Consider the following 25,120-nt stretch of genomic DNA (forward strand, 5'->3'; position numbering starts at 1 on the left):
GTTGTAAAGGAGATGTGTGAGGTAAGTATTTTTAAGAAAAAGATTGGTAGGTACCTGAACCAAATGGTAAAAGCAGCTCTAATACCAGTGTTTTAAGAGAATTTTAGACAGACATGAGCCAGTTGTCAAAAGAAATGCCAGGGCCATGATGAGGTAGATTTGGAGGTCATGAGTTCATCTTTAGGAGACGGTGGATAGAAATAGAAACGCCAGCTAATAGGAGAAGCCTTGTAAAATGAAAGAGATGACCTCTTCAATGAAACATAGAAACATAGAAAATAGGTGCAGGAGTAGGCCATTCGGCCCTTCGAGCCTGCACCGCAATTTATTATGATCATGGCTGATCATCCAAATCAGAACTCCGCCCCAGCCTTCCCTCCATACCCCCCTGATCCCCTGCAGCCACAAGGGACATATCTAACTCCCTCTTAAATATAGCCAATGAACTGGCCTGAACTGTTTCCTGTGGCAGAGAATTCCACAGATTCACCACTCTCTGTGTGAAGAAGTTTTTCCTAATCTCGGTCCTAAAAGGCTTCCCCTCTATCCTCAAACTGTGGCCCCTCGTTCTGGACTTCCCCAACATCGGGAACAATCTTCCTGCATCCAGCCTGTCCAATCCCTTTAGGATTTTATACGTTTCAATCAGATCCCCCCTCAATCTTCTAAATTCCAACGAGTACAAGCCCAGTTCATCCAGTCTTTCATCATATGAAAGTCCTGCCATCCCAGGAATCAATCTGGTGAACCTTCTTTGTACTCCCTCTATGGCAAGGATGTCTCTCCTCAGATTAGGGGACCAAAACTGCACACAATACTCCAGGTGTGGTCTCACCAAGGCCTTGTACAACTGCAGTAGTACCTCCCTGCTCCTGTACTCGAATCCTCTCGCTATAAATGCCAGCATACCATTCGCCTTTTTCACTGCCTGCTGTACCTGCATGCCCACTTTCAAGGACTGGTGTATAATGACACCCAGGTCTCGTTGCACCTCCCCTTTTCCTAATCGGCCACCATTCAGATAATAATCTGTTTTCCTATTTTTGCCACCAAAGTGGATAACTTCACATTTATCCACATTAAATTGCATCTGCCATGAATTTGCCCACTCACCCAACCTATCCAAGTCACCCTGCATCCTCTTGGCATCCTCCTCACAGCTAACACTGCCACCCAGCTTCGTGTCATCCGCAAACTTGGAGATGCTGCATTTAATTCCCTCATCCAAGTCATTAATATATATTGTAAACAACTGGGGTCCCAGCACTGAGCCTTGCAGTACCCCACTAGTCACCGCCTGCCATTCTGAAAAGGTCCCGTTTATTCCCACTCTTTGCTTCCTGTCTGCTAACCAATTCTCCACCCACACCAATACCTTACCCCCAATACCGTGTGCTTTAAGTTTGCACACTAATCTCCTGTGTGGGACCTTGTCAAAAGCCTTTTGAAAATCCAAATATACCACATCCACTGGTTCTCCCCTATCCACTCTACTAGTTACATCCTCAAAAAATTCTATGAGATTCGTCAGACATGATTTTCCTTTCACAAATCCATGCTGACTTTGTCTGATGATTTCACCGCTTTCCAAATGTGCTGTTATCACATCCTTGATAACCGACTCCAGCAGTTTCCCCACCACCGACGTTAGGCAAACCAGTCTATAATTCCCCGGTTTCTCTCTCCCTCCTTTTTTAAAAAGTGGGGTTACATTAGTCACCCTCCAATCCTCAGGAACTAATCCAGAATCTAACGAGTTTTGAAAAATTATCACTAATGCATCCACTATTTCTTGGGCTACTTCCTTAAGCACTCTAGGATGCAGACCATCTGGCCCTGGAGATTTATCTGCCTTCAATCCCTTCAATTTACCTAACACCACTTCCCTACTAACATGTATTTTGCTCAGTTCCTCCATCTCACTGGACCCTCTGTCCCCTACTATTTCTGGAAGATTATTTATGTCCTTCTGAGTGAAGACAGAACCAAAGTAATTATTCAATTAGTCTGCCATGTCCTTGCTCCCCATAATCAATTCACCTGTTTCTGTCTGCAGGGGACCTACGTTTGTCTTTACCAGTCTTTTCCTTTTTACATATCTATAAAAGCTTTTACAGTCCATTTTTATGTTCCCTGCCAGTTTTCTCTCATAATCTTTTTTCCCCTTCCTAATTAAGCCCTTTGTCCTCCTCTGCTGAAGTCTGAATTTTTCCCAGTCCTCAGGTGAGCCACTTTCTCTGGCTAATTTGTATTCTTCTTCTTTGGAATTGACACTATCCCTAATTTCTCTTGTCAGCCACGGTGCACTACCTTCCTTGATTTATTCTTTTGCCAAACTGGGATGAACAATTGTTGTAGGTCATCCATGCAACCTTTAAATGCTTGCCATTGCATATCCACCGTCAATCCTTTAAGTGTCATTTGCCAGTCTATCTTAGCTAATTCACGTCTCATACCTTCAAAGTTACCCCTCTTTAAGTTCAGAACCTTTGTTTCTGAATTAACTATGTCACTCTCCATCTTAATGAAGAATTCCACCATATTATGGTCACTCTTACCCAAGGGGCCTCTCACGACAAGATCGCTAATTAACCCTTCCTCATTGCTCAAAACCCAGTCCAGAATAGCCTGCTCTCTAGTTGGTTCCTCGACATGTTGGTTCAGAAAACCATCCCACATACATTCCAAGAAATCCTCTTCCTCAGCACCTTTACCAATTTGGTTCACCCAATCTACATGTAGATTGAAGTCACCCATTATAACTGCTGTTCCTTTATTGCACACATTTCTAATTTCCTGTTTAATACCATCTCCGACCTCACTACTACTGTTAGGTGGCCTGTACACAACTCCCACCAGCGTCTTCTGCCCCTTAGTGTTACACAGCTCTACCCATATCGATTCCACATCTTCCCAGCTTATGTCCTTCCTTTCTATTGCGTTAATCTCTTCTTTAACCAGCAACGCCACCCCACCTCCCCTTCCTTCATGTCTATCCCTCCTGAATATTGAATATCCCTGAACGTTGAGCTCCCATCCCTGGTCACCCTGGAGCCATGTCTCTGTGATCCCAACTATATCATTATACCTTGTTACAAATGCTCCTTGCATTGACACACAAAGCCTTCAGGCGCTCTTTTACAACTCTCTTAGCCCTTATACAATTATGTTGAAAAGTGGCCCTTTTTAATGCTTGCCCTGGATTTGTCGGCCTGCCACTTTTACTTTTCTCCTTAGTACTTTTTGCTTCTACCCTCACTTTACACCCCTCTGTCTCTCTGCACTGGTTCCCATCCCCCTGTTGTGAACTAACCTCCTCACGCCTAGCCTCTTTAATTTGATTCCCACCCCCCAACCATTCTAGTTTAAAGTCACCTCAGTAACCCCTGCTAATCTCCCTGCCAGGATATTGGTCCCCCTAGGATTCAAGTGTAACCCGTCCTTTTTGTACAGGTCACGCCTGCGCCAAAAGAGGTCCCAATGATCCAAAAACTTGAATCCCTGCCCCCTGCTCCAATCCCTCAGCCGCGCATTTATCCTCCACCTCATCACATTCCTACTCTCACTGTCGCATGGCACAGGCAGTAATCCCGAGATTACTACCTTTGCGGTCCTTTTTCTCAACTCCCTTCCTAGCTCCCTATATTCTCCTTTCAGGACCTCATCCCTTTTCCTACCTATGTCATTGGTACCTATATGTACCACGACCTCTGGCTCCTCACCCTCCCACTTCAGGATATCTTGGACACGATCAGAAATATCCCGGACCCTGGCACCAGGGAGGCAAACTACCATCCGGGTCTCTGGACTGCGTCCACAGAATCGCCTATCTGACCCCCTTACTGTCGAGTCCCCTATCACAACTGCCCTCCTCTTCCTTGCCCTACCCTTCTGAGCTACAGGGCCAGACTCTGTGCCGGAGGCAAGGCCACTGTCGCTTCCCCCGGGTAAGCTGTCCCCCCCCCAACAGTACTCAAACAGGAGTACCTATTGTCAAGGGGCACAGCCACCGGGGTACTCCCTATTACCTGACTCTTCTCCTTCCCCCTCCTAACCATGACCCACTTGTCTGCCTCCCGTGGCCCCGGCGTGACCACCTGCCTGTAACTCCTCTCTATCAACTCCTCACTCTCCCTGACCAGACGAAGGTCATCGAGCTGCAACTCCAGTTCCGTAACGACGTAATCTTGCTGGCATTCAAAGGCATCAGCAGCTGCTTTCAATTAATCCCCAAGTTTGTTCACCTTTAGGTGCTCGCTACCTAACTTGACCTCTGACCCCTGTACTCCTGAACACCTCACCAGAAACCCAGAAACTGACACCTCCATTTCCCCTGTGCCTCAAAACTGAGGTCTGAAGGAATTTCTGGAATTGATTGTCACTGGGGGCTGTGGAAGTAAAGTCACTGGTGTATTTAAGGCAGGGTTTGATACTTTCTTGATTGGTAAGGGGGCGGTTAAGAGTTGCAGGGAGAAGGCAGAAGTCATGCTAGAAAAGCAGAGTAGACTAGATGGGGCAAATAGCTGATTGTACTCGTTTTTCAAATTTATGTTGTCTTAATTCCTCCTTTTGTTTGGATAGAAAGTACTTCAAGAAACCATCTAAGGGACAAGAATGTAACTGTGATTCTGGTTCAAAAACATTCCATTAGCTCTTTATAATTTGTAAAATATTAATTCCTCTTTCCTACACGACGTGAGTGAAGTCACTGGAGAGAAATACTGGTTGATAAAAAGCAGGCTCGCTATTGGTCAAAGTGAGATGCAGCAGGCATGGGACGGAGATCCTTTCAGAGGGAAAAGGTCTCCTTGACCCAGCACTACACAACATTTTCTGTGCTAAAGATCAAAGAAAAATTTAGGACAATTCAAACAAATCCATACTTACAATGCTTCCTTTGAACCACATGTAACAGTTTCAAATGCCTGGATCTTCCCACCATCACACCCACAATAAGTGTTAATATTTGTCATATCCATGCAAATTGGGTTCGTGCATATGTAGACAATTAGTCAAGAGCCTGTTTCCTGGTCTGTCTTGGGTACATTTTACTGTTCTGAGCTGCATTTTAAATGTAATCTTTATTGCATATTTGAATCTGAAGACGAGTGGCTGCGGTCAGTTGAAGTTGATTGCTATATGCACTAACCCCAAAACTCTCTCTAACACCTTGCAAGCAAAAAGCATGTAAATATGAAACAGCTTAAAAGATGTATCAGTCAATATGCAAGCTTTTGCCAAAGTTATCATACTGAACCTTAGATAATGAAAGGGTTAAATGTTGATGAGTTAATCTGGTAAATGAAACTGTGCAGGAGGATTTATTGCATCTGTAATTCAAGGACTGAGTCCAGTAATCTTATTTTTATAACTTTGAGGAAATATTTATTTGTTTCCTTCAGGTTTAAGTGCTTTGAAGATTGAATACACAGGATGCCATTAAAAGGTTGTAAGTTTCTGGCCACCTGTTGGATTCATTGATTCCAACACTTTAGAACTTAGGCCTTTGAAACCGATGATATCATGTGGTGGACTGGATCTAACAGATCAACGGTAAACATGAGATTGGCAAAAACTGTGGCATCTGTAAGGAAGGGGTTAGTATTTTTTCCATAGCGCAATATTGGAGGAAGGCTGTTAAACAATCTGGCTGTTTTACAATCTCCTGGGGGATTCGAGTTCTCTGAGAGTGCAGCTACATTCTGGGTGCCCATCGCTGGGGGTGGACGCTGCGTCGAATCCGGATAGCGGAAGAGAAACCCGTGGTCAGCTCCATTACTCCGTGTCGACTAAAGCGTCGTGCACGAGAGCAGAAAATGAACACGTGTCCAACGACATCTGCCTTTGTCAGACCGGCCTCTCTCTCTCTTGCTACTACCATCAGCTGGGAGGTGCAGGAGTCTAGGATCCTGTTATGTTTTGCAATTTGAAAGTATAAAAACTAATTGTGAGGAAAAAGATGGGAGTCTAAGAGATGCAAGTCTTAGTTTGTTCTTCACTTTAAGCGAGGTGCACGTGTATCAATTGGTGGCATGATTACATGTGCAATCCACGTATTTTTACATATAACCCATAATTACTTAAATGAACAAGAATGGTTAATCATACAATACTAATCAAATATTACCGAAATATTAAATACACAACACTCTTCCCTGCTTAGCTATAACTTCCAACTGAATAGAGAATACACCTCAACTATGTACACGGTATACTATATAACACAACTACTATACAGACATCCACAGCAAGGTAAATTTTAAATTGACCCATTCAGGCCTGAAGATTTAATCGCTGTGGAGGATTTCTTACTCTTGTGGGATAATGTCCATTCTGGGGGTGGTCACTCTGCTTGGCAGGAGAGACTTGTGGCTGTGAATCAATTTCAGGTTCTGCGATCTCCTCCATCGTGGTTGTAGGAGTTGACGCTGAGACTGCAGGAGGTGGTCCTGACAGCTCCAGACAACTTTCTTTTTATTCCTCTCCGCTTTCCTCCCTGGATCTACTTCATTCCTTGCTCCTCTCCTGGTGCCGGCTTTTTTCTCTCTCTTCATCCCACACTTTTTTCTTTCTCACATTCCTTCTCACTTTCATGCCTTTGTTTCTCACCCACATTCTTTCTCTTTGCCTCTTCCCTCCTTTTCAACTTGTCTTTCTTTTTCTTGCCTTTTTGTTTCTTGAGAATATCTCTGAATTTACTAATTTCTTGAAATTGGTTCTCGCTTGTCCTCTTCCATTTCCATAGCACTTGTGTCATCATCTTCTTTCTTTGCTTTTTTTTCTTCTTTGTTGATCTTGGGAAGGTGCATTTAGTTCACTGGAGAATTCTCTTAATAATCCTTCTATTGCTCCCTTCATGATCTGATCTCTCCTCTTGGTTTCTTCATAGTCATACTTTATTGATCCTGGGGGAAATTGGTTTTTGTTACAGTTGCACCATAAATAATAAATAGTAATAGAAATAGTAAGAGTAATATTACTATTAGTAAATAGTAATAGTCATGGAAATGATAAATAGTAATAGAAAAATAGTAATTAACAGTTAAATAGTAATATGTAAATTCTGCCAGTAAATTATGAAATAAGTCCAGGACCAGCCTATCAGCTCAGGGGTCTGACCCTCCAAGGGAGGAGTTTGTAAAGTTTGATGGCCACAGGCAGGAATGACTTCCTATGACGCTCTGTGCTGTATCTCGGAGGAGTGAGTCTCTGACTGAATGTACTCCTGTGCCCACCCAGTACATCATCCACAACATCATCTGATGAAGCCTCTGTTTTCGTATCTCCATTCACTCCTTTCTCTTTGGTGTTCCATTCATCCGACTGGGCTTTTGTTTTTGCGAATACTGTTACAAGTATCTTTTTGTCTCCCATGAAGCTCATGCACTAACCTTAATGTATGTGTAATGCCCTGGTTAAGATTTTTACTGCTATGCAGTAGGTATTTCATTATTAGCAGTTTTCTGTAAAAATGGTGTGCCTTGCTGGAAAGTGTGTTTTGGCTTTGACTAAGGTAAGAAAACATTGGCTGACTCACATTCCTGAGTTGGACAAGAGTTACATGAAGGACAGTAATCTGGTTTGGGGGTCTCTTTTGGCAGGAGCTGCAGGAGGAAAGATGGCTGATGATTGCCACCCCTATTGCACGAGGTGCTTTGTACAGATGAATGGCTCCACTGAGGAAGGGCCAATACTCCTGTGGGAGAGCCCGTTTGTTCCAGAGGGATTTCATGCTATGTTTGGAATGTGGTGTGTGCTTTCACACAGACTGTGGGTCCAGTGCTTTGGGGGGGGGGGTGTGGAAAAAGGACAAACTTCAAGATGAACTCCAACTATGTGCATATTTGGATTGGGTTAACTGTAATAGGGCCTTTTTTTCTTTTTCTCTTTTTCCTACTAACTGTTTGATAAAGCTGAAATTTGCTTTCTTTATAATTTTTTGCGATGTATGATTTTTTTATTTCTTGCCGACCGACAATTGTGTATGGGCAGTATTTACACAGCACTTGCTCAAATCGAGGTTTCTTTAATTGGAACCTCACGACGTTCCTGTTTGACTAAATCCCAAATCATACGGACCCTAGAGGCCTATTGTTTAAGACAGGTGGCCTTCTCACCGCTGAGTCCGTGGCTGTTAGTGGGACCAGCAATGAGCCAAGTTTCCATAAGAGCCCGGTGGGAGGGCTACATACGCAGAGTAGATGGTGGTTTTTATACTCGTAAAAGCCAAGTGTTTGCAATGTTCCTGAGCTCCTTGAACTCTCTTCTAGCTTAAAACCAAGCCACATTTTGCAAGTAACTGCCTGCTTACCACTTAAGAGGTTTTCTCAGATATGTTACCTACAAAACCTGTTGTAGTCAGATCACTGCTTTTGTCACTTTCACGCTTCCTCTGAGCAACGTGGTCCTTCCTTGGCCCAGTGTGCTTTCCAACCAGAGGCACGGAGGTTGGCATCAACACCTGTTTGCCCTCTGTTGGACAGTGGCTCATAGTTTACAGCATGGAGACAGTTGTGGCATCATGCAGTACCTTTCTTAATTCACTTTCAGTTGACTCTGCATGCAAATAGTGGATGGATCTCCAGTCAAGTTGTAGTTGTGTCAGCCAATCATACTCTCTCAATGCTGGCTGTCCTGTTTCTACCATGTATAAGCCTAATGTGGCTTGTTTGTTGCATTTTTACTGATACAAATGTCATTCCTACAAGAGTTATCCTTTTCTCCAGTATAAGTTCTTAGTTGGATATCTGCAGGCTTCAGTTCAATATCTTTGAAATGACATTCAAACTAATTTTGTGGATTGATTGTAACAGCTGTCAGTGTCTATAATTCCCATTTTATTTAATTTGCCAGTCACTTCTGGTGCAAGCCACATTGCTTGTCTATTGTTAGTTTTAACATTGTAAATCTCAAGGCTACACAATTTCATGTCACTCTCATCATTATCATCAATAGCATGCAGGTTAGTACACTTATTGAAATTGCAACTTGACTTTTTGCTTTTTCTCTTCTCCGTGCAGTCCATTTTTTTTGCCTGATATGTTCTTTGCATGTGTCCCATTTTGTTGCATTTTCTGCAAGTTTCCTCTTTAAATCTGTATTGGTCTGGTGTACGTGAGCCCTTGCCACAATAGTAATACTGTTCAGCCTGGCTAGCTTCTGTTTAGATGTTGCAGTGTTGTTCACGCTCACTTTCATATCTGACTGCATCTCAGTTGTGTCTCTGCTGTTTCCATTGATACAGCTATTTCAACTGCTCTTTTAAATGTAAGTAGTACCTCAGTTAGGAGCCCTTTTTTATGCTTTCTTGTAAGATTCCAACTAAATGATCTCTGTGTATCATTAAGCCCATCACTGAAGTGGCAGTCAATTCACTTCAGCCACATAGGTTGAAATGGACTCCCCTTCCTTTTAATTCCTCTTATGAAGCCTAAAACATTCTTCAGTCTACAATGGTTTTGATTCTAAATGTACCTGTTTGACTTTCACGATATCAAAGTAAATTTCAGCTGGTTTATTGGAGCAGTTAGATTTCTAAGCAAACTGTATGCTTTTAAATGCAATGGACTCTGCAAAATTGGTAATGGTTTCTCACTGGTTATTTCATTTGCTTTAAAATGCTGTTCAATCCATTCCATTTTACAATTTCCAGTTATCTGTTGTACAATCAAGCGCGTCAATTTTTTCTAATGTAGCCAGCCATTTCTGCTTTTTTTAAATAATTGTCGCCCAGTACTCAATGTTGATGAGCCCATGAATTCGTTAATCTCAGTCGTCTTTTCTTTTGCAAAGAAAATGTGCTGCTCTGAAGGAAAAAATGGTGCTGCACTTCCAAGGGTAGGTAGTCGTCTCAGGTTTATTTAAACCTTTCTGAACGCCACCATTATGTTTTGTGATTCCAAAACATAAAAACTAATTGCAAGAAAAAGACAGGGGCCCAAGAGATGTGAGTCTTAGATTGTTCTTTACTTTAAGCGAGGTGCACACGTATCATGTGATGGCATGCAATTCACGCATTTTTACATGTAACCTGTAATGAATTATTTAAGCAAACAGGAATGCTAAATCTAGCAATGTCTACAATTACTGAAATTTTAAATGCACATCAGTTCCCACACCACCAGGTTCAGGAGCAGTTATTGCCCTGAAGCCACGGGGCTCTTGGACAGGCTTCTCTTGCCTGGGCACTAAACGGGCTGTGCAGTTGTGGACTTGCTTTTGGGGATTCTGCTGTTCATATTCCATGTGTTTTTGTTTAATTTATTTACTATTTGCATGACTGGTGTATTCTTTTGCAAATTGGATATGTGGCGGTCTTTGTGTCTGTGTGATTTTTACTGAATTGTGTTTTTCTTTTGTGAGTCCCTGCAAGAAAATGAATGTCAAAGTCATATACGAAATACATGCTTTGATAACAAATTTGAACTGGAAATTCAGTATCTTGCTCTTCCTCTCTGTGATACATGGGTCTTTTGGTCACTGATTGCTGTGCTCAGTAAAACCCTTGGCTTCCCTCAGGGGGTACCGTTCATCTCGTCTGTCGAAACAAAGAGCGAGCTGAAGAGGCCAAGGCTGAGATTGTGAATGCCAGCAATAATGAGGTAAAGACACTTTTGATTTAATAATTTTGTGAGGCGTAAAGATTGTAGTGGCAGTAAACTTCCATTCATTCACCGTATAACAAAGTAATTCCTGGGGGATGCGGACTCGTGAGTTATCCATCCTGCTGCCTGTAGCATCTCCAGAACAGCGACCACTTTCGAATCAAATTGTGTTTGAAAATGAGATTCTAAGCTAAGGTTCGAGTGTTTGAGAAAGGCAATGTGATACATGGGTCCTGTATTCAGCATTACTTTTCAAGAGGGCTGATCCGCTTTCAACCTCAACTTGGATATAATGGTGAGGTGCTGGGTTGAATCAGCAGTGACAATCCTGTCCAAGCACAAAGACCGATCATTTGTGGAAGAAATGCTGCCGTCAAGTCAATCTGGTTTCTACCAAACTACAATGAGTGACCCTTCACTCTCTTTCATAGGAAGTTTTTGTCCACGTCTTGGACTTGTTAAAGCCAACGATGATCTGGACGTTTGCAAATGAATTCCAACAAATCCATGGCAAGCTAAATGTTCTGGTAAGGATTTTCTTTTGATCATTTTAATCAAATTGTTTTTATTGCACTTTTTAGGTTCAGAATCAGGTTTATAATCATTGATTTAACGATGAGAAATTTGATTTTATTTTTTTGTGGCAGCAGTACATTACAGACTTAAAATTACCATAAATTACACCGTGAATAAATAGTCTAAAAGTGTTCAAGGACTGTTCAAAAATCTGATGGAGGGGAAGAAGCTGTTCCTGAATTGCTGAGTGTTGTATTCGGATGCCTGACAGTAGTAAAAAGCAGAAGGCATGTCCTGCAAGGTGATCAGTAGTGGATGCTGTGGTAGAGCCACCGCTTCTTCAGGATGTTCTTGACGGTGGGGAAGGTTGTGCTCGTGATGGAGCTGACCGGTGCTGCAGAGGACTGTAGTTTCTTGTCGTCCAGCACACTGAAGCCTGCGTATCAGACCTTGATGCAACCAGTCAGAATGCTCGCAGTCTTGTATTCGGCTTGGTTGATGGAAATCCTTCCATTTGCCGCAGGAAAACATGACTGACAGGCAGATGAATGGAGCTGAATGCGTGGCAAAGAAACTGGAGCCTTTAAAGGGGGTGCAGAAATGTCCGTACACAAGTGGCCAGGTCACTGATCACGTTGGTGCTAAAATAGGACAGAGTACAGCACAGGAACAGGCCCTTCTCCCAACAATAGCACTCCTAATTTACTCCCCCTAACCCCTGCCCTTCTGTTGCAATTTGCTTTCCTCCCCCAAGTAAGCAAGCACTGGGCCTCAAAATGGGCAATATTTGGCTGTGCACCTGCCTTTTACCCCTGCAGAGGATGTGCAAATGACAGTCAGGAGTTCCTGCAGAGTTTGTGCACAAGTTCCCTTGTCGTGCTGGTCCAGACTCTCCTTAAATGGCTCCAACCTGCCTGTCCCGACCACTCTATGTGGTAGCAAAGTCCACCTAGTCGTCACTGCGTACAGAGCTTGGAATGTAGTGAAAACTTACAACCCAGGAGGCTATTGAACCACAAAAGTGTCTGTGCTGGGCAGCAAAGAGCTTATCGACATCGTGTTTACTTAAAGTTGTCTTTCCAGATCAACAATGCAGGCTGTATGATCAATGAACGCCAGGTGACTGCAGATCAGCTGGAGAGCAACTTTGCCACAAACACCTTGGGTAAGCTATAATGACCTGGTTTTAAAACGCTGATGCACTTTGACCTCTACTATTAGGAACGTCTTGGTACAGGCCGCCTCTGGGTTCCATTTTCACAGGAGTCCACAAATCTGTTTTGTCCATAAGCATAAAATGTACACAGTGGCTGAATTTGGTAACCAGACTGCCACGGTATTCTAAAACATGTTGTCAAAGCAGACAGGAGTGCCGAGATGCAGTGGGAGGGGGTTGCAACTAGTTCTGTTGGTCATGGCAATGAATGTATATATGCAGATCAGATTTTAGGATTTATCACCAGTACAGAGATCTCCAGAGATCCCTCTGGAAGAAGATCTGTGGGTGAATGGTCGCAGTTGTTTCAAATGATGCTTGCCACCTGTTCTAAATTTAAGAACATTCAGATGCGCATGTTTGTCATTTGTCTGGCTCCTCGAGCCTTGTCTGCCGTTTAGTGGCCTGGTCCTGTCCTCATCCACTTGTCCACATGATCCCATATTCCAGATTCCCTAAGTGGCCAAAAAAATTTAGTGTGATCAATGAAAGGACATCTTTGGCCCTCTGGGGTAGAGAATCCCAAAGATTTACAATCGTCACATAAAGGAATCTCCCCTACACCAGTCTAACTAGCCTTTCCCTTGTCCTGAACTACTTGCCCAAAATGGAAAAAGGTTTCTCAGCTTTTGTCTCAACAATCTGGTGTGTCTCAATGAGACTGCATTCTGAGTTGTACTGAGTGCAGGCTAGTTCACAGAATAGCCCCTTATCAATGAATGTATCTTGTATTGACTCCAAGACAAGTACACTGTCCTTCTGGGTAGCCTCCAACATGATGGCTTGAACATTGATTTCACTAACTTGCAGTGATTTTTCCTTTTGTCCCTTCCCTCTTCTTCCATTCCCCACTCTAGCTCCCCTCTTGCCTCTTCTCCTCACCTGCCTATCACCTCCCCTGGAGCCAGTCCTCCTTCCTTTTCTCACATGGTCCACTCTCCTTCCAGCTTCCCACTTCATCCCCTCCTCCCTCACCCACCTGGCTTCACCTGTCAACTTCTAGTTTGTACTCCTTCCTCTTTCTCCACTCCCCCCCCCCCCCCCGCCCAACCACCTTATTCAGGCTTCTTCCCCCTCCTTTCCAGTCCTGAAGAAGGATCGTGGACTATGTATCCATTTCCATAGTTGCTGCCTGACCTGCTGAGTTCCTCGTTTTGTGTGATGTTCAAGTTTTCTGGACTATTAGATGTAACTTTAATTAATACTACAATACACTTCTTAATTTAAAAAAATGCATTTAAATAAGTGTGTAGCAGATTAAAGAGAAAAGTGGGAACCAGTGTCCCAGTGAGAGGGAAGGGAATGACTTAATAGTATAGCATAGAAACAAGCCATTTGGCTCAGTGTGACCACACTGATCACTGGGCAACCATCTCCGTTAATTCCATCTCTCAGCACTTATCCCAGAGCCTTCTGTGCCTAAGCAATTCAAGGTTTCATCTGAAAATACTGTCAATGACTCTGCTTCCACCATTGTCTCAAGCCCTGCATGCCAGTGCTTGCCATTCTCTGGACAAAGAAGGTCCCTTCAAGTTCCCTCCCCCCAATCCCCAGAATCTCTTATCCTTTACCCTAAACCTATGTTCTCTACTTAATCTACCTCTGGTGTAGGGGTATGTTTTCTACAATCTCCCTTATCTGTTTTGTGTACCTCAAATATGTCCCATCTTAACCTCCTCTTCTCCAGTAAGAACAGACTTGGCTTGTCCGTCTCTGGAGAACAGGTAGAGTGGGTGATGAGCTCCTGCAAATTGAATTCTGGGAGTTAGGTGCTAAGTTAAAGGACAGGATCTCCAGGGTTGTGATCTCAGGATTGCTGCCCGTGCCATGTGCTGGTGAGGCTAGGAATAGGAAAATGATGCAGTTTAACATGTGGCTAAGGAGTTGGTGCAGGAGGGAGGTCTTCAGATTTTTCGATCACTGGTCTCTCTTCCAGGTGGGTGGGACCTGTACAGAAAAGGCAGTTTGGCCAGAACTGGAGGTGGACTAATATTCTAGCAGGAAGGTTTGCTATTGCTGTACGGGGGTGTTTAAACTAGAGTTGGAGGGGGATGGGAACCAGAATACACATGGAGGGGTTGTGGAGAAAGATAATGTTAAGCCTACATACAAAGTCAAGAATCAGAAGGTCAAGCATGGTGGGATTAGGGTTCTGAGCTGCGTGTATTTCACCGTAAGGAGTATTGTAGGAAAGGCGGATCAGCTTGGGGCACGAATCAGCAAATGGAATTATGACATTGCAGCCATTAGTGAGACTTGGTTGCGGGAGGGGCAGGACTGGCAGCTCAGTATTCTGGGGTTCTGTTACTTTAGACATGATGGAACGGGAAGGACTAAAGGACGAGGCATGGCATTCCTAGTCGGGGAAGATGTCACCGTAGTTCTCAGACAGTACAGACTGAAGAGCTCATCTACTGAGGCTTTATAGGTAAAAGGAATATAAAAGGTAGGACCTAGTTAATGGGATTATATTATAGACCATTCTACAGTCTGTGGGATTTAGAGGAGCAAATTTATAAAGAGATCACAGACTCTGGCAAGAAACAAGTTTGTGATAATAGGTAACTTTAACTTTCCACATATTGACCAGGAATTCCATCTTGTAAAAGGGCCAGACAGGAAAGAGTTTGTCAAATGTGTTCTGGAAAGTTTCCTTAATCAGTACATAGAAGTCCCAATGACAGAGTGTGTGTTACTTGATCTGCCATTAGAGAATGAAATGAGGCAGATGTCAGATGTTTGTGTAGGGGACACTTTGCATCTAGTGATCATAATGCCATTGGTTTCAAAGTAATTATGGAAAAGGATGGGTCTGGTCTTTGGGTGGAGATTCTGAATTGGAGGAAAGCTGATTTTTTATGGTATCAGAAAGGATCTGGCAAGTATGGATTGGGACAGGTTGTTTTCTGACAAAGGTGTACTTGGTAAGTGGGAGGCCTTCAAATTTTGAGAGTACAGATTTTGTATGTTCCTATCAGAATAAATGGCAAGGATAACATGCTGTGGGAACCTTGGTTTTTGAGATATTGAGGCCCTAGTTAAGGGGAGGAAAGAAGTGCCGTTGCAGGTATAGGTGGGTAGGAACAAATGAGATACTTGAGTATAAGATCTGCAACAGAACACTTAAGAAGGAAATCAGAAGGACTAAAAGAAAGCATGAGGTTGCCCTAGCAGGTGAGAGGAAGAAAAATCCTAAGGGATACTACAGATAAGTTAAGAGCAAGAGGATTGCAAGGGACAAAATTGGTCCTCTGGAAGATCAGAATGGTAATCTGTGTGTGGAGCCAAAAGAGATGGGGGAGATCTTAAATGGATTTTTTGCATCTGTATTCATTTGGAAGATGGACATGGTGTCCAAAATGTGACCCTATATAGATTACAGAGGTGGAGGTGCTTGCTGTCTTGAATGGATAAATTCCCAGCACTTGACAATGTGTTTCCTTGGACCCTGTTGGGAGTGCAGAAATTGCAGGGGCCGTAGCAGAGATATTTAAAATATCATTAACTGTGTGTGAGGTGCTGGAGGATTGGAGGATAGCTAATGTTGTTCTGTTGTTTAAGAAAGACTCTTAAGAAAAGGCAAAGAAATTATAGGCCGGTGAGCCTGACATCTGTAGTGGGAAAATTATTGGAAGGTATTCTAAGGGACCAGATATATAAGTATTTGGATAGACATGGACTGATTAGGGATATTCAAAGTGGCTATCTGTGTGGTAAGTCATGTCTGACCAATCTTACAGTTTTCGAGAAAGTTACCAGGAAAGTTGATGTTGTCTTTGTGGATTTTAGCAAGGGCTTTGACAAGGTCCCACATGGGAGGTTGGTGAAGAAGGTTCAGTCACTTGGCATTTAAGATGAGATAGTAAATTGGATTAGACATTGGCTTTGCGGAAGAAACCAGAGAGTGGTTGTAGATGGTTGCCTCTCTGACCTGAGGCCTGTGACTAGTGGTGTGCCGCAGGGATCGGTGCTGGGTCTGCTGGTGTTTGTCGTCTACATCAATGGTGTGGATGATAATGTGGTAAACTGTATCAGCAAATTTGTGGATGACACCAAGATTAGGGGTGTAGTGGACAGCGAAGAACACTATAAAAGCTTGCAGCTGGATCTGAACTGGCTGGGAAAATGGGCTGAAAAATGGCAGATGGCATTTAGTGCAGGGAAGTGTGAGGTGATGCACTTTGGGAGGACAGACCAGGGTTAGTCTTGCATGGTGAGCTGTAGGGCACTGAGAAATGTGGTAGAACAGAGGGATCTGGGAATACAGATCCGTAATTCCTTGAAAGTGGCAATGTATTGATTTACAGAGTTGGGATGTTATGTTGAAATTGTATAAGATGTTGGTGTGGCCTAATTTGGAAATTGTGTGCAGTTTTGGCCACCTACCTACAGGAAAGATGCAAGTAAAACTGAAGGAATGTGGGGAAAATTTACAAGGATGTTGCTAGGTCTTGAGGACCTGAGTTATAAGAAAAGATTGAATTGGTTAGGACTTTATTCCCTAGACTGTAGAAGATTGAGGGGAGATTTGTTATACAAAATTGTGAGGGGTATGGATAGGATAAATGCAGGCCTTTTCCAGTGAGGTTAGGTGGGACTACAACTGGAGGTCATGGGTTAAGGGTGAAAGGTGAAATGTTGAAGGGGAACATGAGGGGATACATGGATGGGAGAGGTATGGAGGGCTATGGTCCTGGTGCAGCAGGTTGATAGGACTAGGCAGGTTATTGGTTTGGCACTGACTAGATGGGCCAAATGGCCTCTTTTGGTGCTGTAGTGTTCTTTGACTCTCCTCATAACTGAACTGCTCCATCCCAGGCAACATGTTGGTAAATATCCACTGCAGCCCTTTCAACACTTTAACATGCTTCCTAAAGCACAGTGTACTCCACCTGAGGTCTGACCAAGGTTTCTATAAAAATGGACATTTTCCCCAAAAGCAGTTGAAATATTTTATTTAACTCCATATTTTAATAATGGTAGCAAAAGGTACTTCAAGAAATTTTACTATTGAACTGTAAACAGACACTGCTTGCAAAGTTTTCAAAGTAGAGTTTTAAAGCAGCTAAAATTACCATCCGTTTTTCAGGGTAAGAACCTGGGATGGAAACATTGCATTAAATGATAAATGCATAGTGAATGATCCCCTATGGATTAATGACCTTTGTATGTGGTTCTCTTTTTCTCAGGTGCATATATACTAACCACAGCTTTGATACCTCTCCTCCAAAAGTCTGAAGATGCTAGAGTGGTGAGGTCATTATGCTTGCTTTAGCCTGCTTCACATTTTAAACAGCAGTTTTATTGTGTATTCTTTTAACATACCATTCCCAGTCACCTCTCTCCTCTCACAAATAGAAACCACCTTGCCTCTCCTTTATTGCCCTGTTCTAATCAAATACTTTACCTGCTGCTAGATCACAGTATCATCAGGAGGAATGCTCGTTCAGAAACTAAATGTGGAAGATTTGCAATTTGAGGAGGGGCAATTTGATGGGACCATGTCATATGCACAGAACAAGGTTTGTCTTTTGAAGCTGAACTACATGTATTTGCAAAGATTTATCAACTCTAGAGGCTTTAATAGATGGACCTACTGCCTATAATTGCCAACACTACTCTCCCGCTTTGTTCTTCCACTACAATTGTGCCCTGCCCTTCCTCTGGTTATAATTAAGCAAAATGACTCCTAATTGACTGTGAGAGAGGAGTCTTGACTGTCAATACAATATCTTGTATCAAATATTTTTATAATTTCAAAAAGCAATTTAAGGCCAAATTTTAAGAAAAGTCAAGTTCCAATTATTTATTTGGAAATGCACAGAGCTTCATGTTAAGATTAATATTTATTTCCCGAAAATCACAGGACAATGCCAAAGGGTTAGCAGCCCAATTACACCCTGTATCATTTGATGGGAACTTAAATGAGTCTCTTCTCCTTCAGGGCATGAAGGGATATGGGGGGAAGGCAGGAGATTGGGGCAGAGAGGAAGAATGGATCAGCCATGATGAAATGGCACAGCAGACTCGATGGGCCAAATGGCCTAATTCTGCTCCTATAACTTACGGTCTTGCCTCTAGTTGGTGTGTTGACTCATTTACCAGTTTGTGAGTGGAGGCTGATTAATTTTCACTCTGACACATTTCAGTAAACTGAACAGTGAGTGGTGATTGCAGGTCGGACTGCGAAAGGAATTGTGCTTGGTGTGTCAAAGTATATGGAGCCAGAAGCAAAAAGGCAATAAATTTGGGTGTCAGGGTGGGTTTTATTTTACCCTTTTGTACTGTATATGGTTTTCTAGATTTGGAAATCAGGAAGATGCACAAGGCAAACGGAGTAACTGATTTAATATAGGTAATGAGTCACAAAGGAGATAACTGTATTCCAGGTATATTACATATAAAACTCAAGCTAATCAGCTACATGTCCATGATGTTAAGCCTCAGCATAGCACCAATTGGGAAGATGTTCTGCACTGTTGGAGCAGGTTTGTAGTCGCTGTGGCTGACCCAATCAGATTAACTCTGGGTCCCAATGCCATGTCCACGTAGTCTAGATGAGTGTTCACCACCATCTCAGACTTTATCAGTAAGTGTGTTGAGGACAATCCAGGTGTTTCCAAACCAACAACCATGGTGAACTAGAGAATCCACTCCCTGCTGGAGTCTAGGACTGTGGTATTCAAATTGGGTAACCCTGAACTTAATAAGAAATCAAGGTGTCAGGGATGCCAAGAGTCAATACAGTTCAAGTTTGAGTCACAGACCAGCTGTCAGTTGTGGCAGCATTTGAATGCTATGATGGGCTGCAAAACAAAGTCAGGCAGCATCTCCAAGAATAGCGCATTCCTCCTTGATGAGCTGAACACATTTTGAACAGAAGGGGACCAGAATGTCACCACCCACCCTGACGGCCTCCAGTGCATCTGAGTCCACAGTCACCGTTGTGGACATAAGATCATTCTTCCATAGAGTGAACCTGCAGAAAGCATTTGGTTCAAGTGGTGTCCCCTGGCCGTGTCCTTGAATCTGGTGCAATTCAACCGGTGAGGATATCTAGATATTTTTAACCTTACCCTGCTTCAATGTGAGGTTCCCACCTGCTTTAAGAAGGCCACTAACATCCCGGCACTTAAGGGAAAAACAATGTAACCTGGTTTGATGACTACTGCCCATTTGCACTGACCTCTACCATCATGAAGAGCTTTGAGAGGCTAGTCATGGCACGCATTACCTCCAGCCTTCCAGACAACCTCTGCCCATTGCCATCGCCTACTGCTGAAACAGGTCTACAGCAGATGCTCTCTTGGTGGCCCTACACTCATCTCTGGAGCATCTGAGTGAAAATACTAATGTTATACCATTGTTTACTGACTGCAGCTCCACCCTCAATACTGTAATTCCATGCAAACTTGTCTCCAAATTCCTGGAGCTGGAACTCCAACATCTCCCTTTGTAACTGGATCCTTGAGCATGTGACCAATAGGCCACAATCAGTAAGGATAGACCGTAACACCTCTATTCGATTACCCTCAACACTGGTGCCCCACAAGGCTGTATCCTCAGCCCCCTACTCCCTGTACACTCAACTGTATGGCCAGCTTCTGCTTGAACTCCATCTACAAGTTTGCAGATGACACCAGTGTAACGGGCCGTTGATGTCAGAGTATAGGAAGGGGATAGAAAGCTTGGTGACCTGGTGTTATAACAACAACCTTTCCCTCCATGTCAGCAAAACAAGAGCTGGTCATTGACTTCAGGAAGGAGAGTGTTTACATCAATGATGCTGAGGTCGAGGGTTAAGAGCTTCTAGTCCCTAGGTGTGAACATCACCAATATTCTGTTCTGCTCTTAATACATGGGTGCCATGGAAAAGGAAGCTAACCTCGGGAGGCTAAAAATCTTTGGCATGTCCTCTTTGACCCTCGTGAATTTTCCGAGGTGCAACATGAAAAAGATCCTATCCAGATGCACGATGGCTCAAAACAGCATCTCTTCCACCTGTAACCACAGGAAAATGCAGGGTTGTGGACACAGTTCAGCACCTCACAGAATCCGGCCGTCATTCCAATGACTGCCTGCACTTCCTGCTTCCTCGGTAATGCAGCTGTCATCATGCACCCCAGACCTTCTCGCTTCTCCTCCCTCCCAGTGGACACAAGACACAAGAGCTTTCCATGTGTCACCAGGCTGAAGGAGAATTTTTAGCCCTGGCTCTCAATTCCCTAGGATGATAAGATGGACACTTGACTTCACAATATACATGTTATAACCTTGTTTACCTACACTGCACTTTCTCTGTAACTGTAACAATTTATTCTCCATTCTGTGATTTTTACCTTGTACTATCTTAATGCTCTGTATTGAATTGATCTGTATAAAAGTACAGAAGACAAAGTTTTTCACTGTACATCCGTGCATGTGACAATAATAGACCAATTCAGCTGGATTCACTGATGCTACTAGTGTTATTGAAACTTGTGTCCAATTCTGTATTTCAAGTTAAACTTTGTTTGTCAAATGTAACCATAGCTACTGCCAGACCTGATGAGTATTTCTAGCATGTTCTGTTTCTATTTACAAATAACCAGCATGTGGATTGACCAACACACAAAATTGTGTGTGTGTGTTCATGTTCGTTCCAGCATCTGCAGATTTTCTCTAGTTTGTGATGTGATTGCGGACCCAGCATTAACATTTGTCCTCTCTCTCTCTTCCCAACTCAGCGCCAGCAAGTAATTATGATAGAACAATGGGCCAAAATGTACAAGAACATTCACTTCTCCTCCATGCACCCTGGCTGGGCTGATACCCCAGGTAGTGTCAAATCAAGCAAAGAGCAAACTAACCTGTTTTCAATGCATGACTGACCCGATTTGTAATAGAATTCAGAGTGCCTTTAAATCTTGTCTGATTTGAATCTAAAAAAATGTATTTTTCATTCCTCCACAAGCTGTGAGAACTTCCATGCCCAGTTTTCATGCAAGGATGAAGGACAGATTGAGGACGGCGACTCAGGGGGCAGACACATTGGTGTGGCTTGCTGTCTCCAACTCAGCGTCACGGCAACCCAGTGGCCTTTTCTTTCAGGGTAAGAGCTCGGCTTGGCCCAGTCGGGCTGTATCGGGGCACGTCTTGCCCCATTGTCCCTTTAAAAAATGCAAGTCATTCCAATGAAGTAAACCTCCACCATTCTGTTGTTGTGTGATAGTGATAATGGGATCAATAACAAAATAGGATTAACAGTCTACAACAGACCCAGTCATGAGTCTGCTGCAGTTTAGAAACCCTAGGTCCAAATTTGCCACCACCTCCCAAGCTTGCTACACTGAGCAGATGTTACATCAGAATTGGAATCACTGATGTACAATGTGAAATTTGTCATTTTGCTGTAACTGTGCAAAGACACAAAGATCTATAAATTTCAAAAAATAAATGGTGCAGAAAAAAAGGAATGATAAGGTTGTGTTTATGGGTTCATGAATCATCCAGAGATCTGATGGTGGAGGGGAAGATGCTGTTCCTTATTCATTGACAATGGGTCTTAAACCTCCTGTACCTCTACTCTGAGATAGTAACAAGAGGGCATGTCCAGATACATTGCTCATTCACGTTGATTGAATCAACTCAAATTATTCTCACCATTTCCAACAATTTCATAGTTTTATTAAAGGCAATCGTGTTTGACAACCCTATTGGAGTGTACTTTTTTATTGAGAGTGTAAGAAGTCAGATTGACAAGGGAGAACTGTGGATGTGGCATATTTAAGTTTTCTGAAAAACTTGGAAAGTGAAAAAGATTACAGTGTGAAATTTAAATGGATGAGTTTGGGGATAATGTATTGGCATGGATTTAAAATTGGTTGATGGAGGAAATGAGTAGGAAATGTTTCTGGATAGTGGGTAGCGACTGGTTACATTCCTCAGATCCATATTTGGCCCCAGTTATTCACAATAGATCAATGATTTGGATGGAAAGAACTGAAAGAAGAATCTTGCAGTTTGCTAGAAATGTGAGACTGTTGGGAAGCGAGGGTTGCAACAATGCTGCGAAGAGTCTTCAAGATGATTTAGAAAAGTTGTGTGAATGAGCATCTACAAGGTAAATGCAGGAAAAGTGGATAAATGTGAAATTCTCCATCGAGAAAATTCAAGGAAATTCTTGGCAGAATTTCAGATGGTGATGAGAGGGTGTACAGGAGCATGATATATCACTCATTGAGTGGTGTCGCAGCAACAACCTTGTCCTCAACATCAGTAAAACTGAAGAACTGATTGTGGACTTCAGAAAGTGTAAGATGAGGGAACACACACCAGTCCTCAGAGGAATCAGAAGTGGAAAGAGTGAGCAATTTCAAGTTCCTGGGCGTCAACATATCTGAGAATCTCTGGACCCAAGATATCGTTGCAGCTACAAAGAAGGCATGGCAGCAGCTATATTTCATTAGGAGTTTGAGGAAATGTTGCCGAAGACACTTGGAAGTTTCTACAGATGTACCATGCAGAGCATTCTAATGGCTGCATCACCGTCTGGTTTGGGGTGGGGGTGAGGGTGTGGGAGCTACTCCACAGGATCCGAATAAGCTGCAGAGAGTTGTAAACTTAGTCAGCTCTATCATGGGCACTAGTTTCTGTAGTATCCAGGACATCTTCGAGCAGCAATGCCTCAGAAAGGTGGCATCCGTCATTAAGGACACCCATCACACAGGACATGCCTTGCTCTTGTTACTGCAATCAGGAAGGAGGTCGAGGAGCCTGAAGGTGCACACTCAACAATTCAAAAGCAGCTGCTTCCCCTCTCCCATCCGATTTTCTGAGTGGACATTGAACCCAGAAACACTAACTCACTACTTTTTCTAATTTTTGCACTGCTTATTTAACTATTTGATATACAGTTGATTCTGAGATTAATTTAAATAGAATTTAGGTTGTTTAAATGTTGATGTTCAAAGAAAACAAACATTTAAGCAGTTAAGGAAGCAACTGTGGAATGTCATTTACAAGAGGCTTTGAGCACAGGAGAAAGAATGTCTTCCTATACTTGGAAAATCCTTGTGAGACCATGCTTTAACCACTGAGCACAGTTGTCGTCATATTACCTAAGAAAGATCCACCAGACTAATTAATAAGGTGGTGGGACCATCATATGATGAGAAATTAGGTTGACTAGGGCTGTGTTCAAGAGTTTAGAAGAATAAGAAGCGATCTCACTGAAACATACAAAATTCTAAGGCTCAAAATTAGAGGGTCCAGAAACCAGGTCTCACAATCTTAAAATATTTTAAACTGAGTGGAGAATTTATTCACTTGGAAGGTGCTGAGCTAGTGGATTCCTCGAAGGTGGTGGAGGTAAGGTTGCTGAATGTACACGAGGTGTTATTGGGCATGGGGAATATCATATTGAGATAAAAGATTAGGTACAATTATGTTGAGTGGTGGAGCTTCGAAAGGCCAAATAGCCTATCGTATTCTTCTGCACCATCTATAAACCACATAAAGCAATATTTTTTGTATAATAACCTCAAAGCATTAGAACCATAACTGCTGAGTGGCTACTTGGGGAAGATTCACACACTTGATCTGTTAGCTTGTCTTGTAGAACTAGGCTGTTGACCCAACCTCGTGCACATTCACCTGATTGTTAGGTTCTGGAACACACCTGGTGAACCTTTTTAAAAAGTGTAGTTGTAGACGATTAGTTTGCAGTATGATGGGAGAAAGCTGAGGGAAACTTATCTCAACTTCAAAGAACAAAGATGAGGATAAAGGAAGTGCTGTGGACAGAATATCACACAATTTGAACAAGGCTGGAGAAAACCGACTCACTTATGGCTTTGTACTGCAACCTTGTTTAGTAAAGTATGAAATTATCACTGTAGTTAAATATCAAGTACATCTGTTGTCACAGCGTCAGGGATGCCCTTAAGTATCGTCTTTACTTGAAACACACTAAAGAATGAGCATTTATTAAGCATTCCATAATTTTGTTGTTTTGCTTTACAAATATCATTCTCTAAAGATGCCACACTTAATTTTTCTTCTGGATAATTTAGATCGGAACCCAGTGTCTACTCATCTCTTTTTGGCTCAGACAAGAGCAACAGCTGAAGAGGAGCATAAACTAATGAAAATTCTGGAGGAATTAGCGGAAAAGTTTAAACCTGGTACTTCTAATAATGCTAGTCCAGAATGAATTATCACTGGAATCGAAGTCCTGATCCCTGTTCATTCACATCAGAGAATCCCGACACAAACAGAATGACAACTCAGTTTAATTCTGATTAATTTGGCATCCTGCTCATCTAACACTACATTCTCAATACAGTGGAGAGTGGATCCTTGGTCACTTGTTGCGTGTCAGGTGGAATGTTGATAGGCATTTCAGCCGTTAGACACTCACCTCTATTTAATGGTGTTTTTTTTCTGTTTTATTTCTTCACCCCATGAATAATTTCTACACATCTGCCTTACACTTTCAGCCTTTTAAAATGTGCCTTTTAAAAGTTGAGTAGTTTAAATGCTGCTTAAATTAGTCCAATTTCTTGGTTAGTAAAATTAATAAAATAAGCATATGCAAGAATTAGATATTAATTTTGTGTACATTTATTTATTTTGACAATATTCTCTTCACACTGTAACCAAGTGAATTTTCAGTGGAGACCATTCTCCACAAGGTTTTTGGGTCACTATGAATTTGTACTGTAAATAACACTTGCCAATCATTTAGAGACACAAAGCAGTTTAACGTGGATTACTTTTCCAAGATGCCAGGTGAACATTTTGA

The 25,120-nt window shown here is 42.6% G+C and overlaps 1 protein-coding gene across 1 annotated transcript in view; it reads left to right on the top strand.

Annotated features, from left to right (window-relative positions):
• Nucleotides 1-24,954, top strand: part of dhrs12 (dehydrogenase/reductase (SDR family) member 12) — a 29,930-nt gene extending 4,976 nt beyond the window's left edge. The window contains exons 3-10 of the mRNA XM_063051097.1: nt 10,519-10,601; nt 11,036-11,131; nt 12,204-12,285; nt 17,526-17,587; nt 17,754-17,858; nt 21,063-21,153; nt 21,290-21,427; nt 24,390-24,954. Coding sequence (XP_062907167.1) covers nt 10,519-10,601; nt 11,036-11,131; nt 12,204-12,285; nt 17,526-17,587; nt 17,754-17,858; nt 21,063-21,153; nt 21,290-21,427; nt 24,390-24,529 — 797 coding nt within the window. The 3' untranslated portion in view covers nt 24,530-24,954. The remainder of the gene's footprint in view (nt 1-10,518; nt 10,602-11,035; nt 11,132-12,203; nt 12,286-17,525; nt 17,588-17,753; nt 17,859-21,062; nt 21,154-21,289; nt 21,428-24,389) is intronic.
• The last annotated feature ends 166 nt before the right edge of the window (nt 24,955-25,120 follow it).

The sequence above is a fragment of the Mobula hypostoma genome, chromosome 6 (genome assembly GCF_963921235.1).
Source record: "Mobula hypostoma chromosome 6, sMobHyp1.1, whole genome shotgun sequence".
In the NCBI taxonomy this organism is placed as follows: domain Eukaryota; kingdom Metazoa; phylum Chordata; class Chondrichthyes; order Myliobatiformes; family Myliobatidae; genus Mobula; species Mobula hypostoma.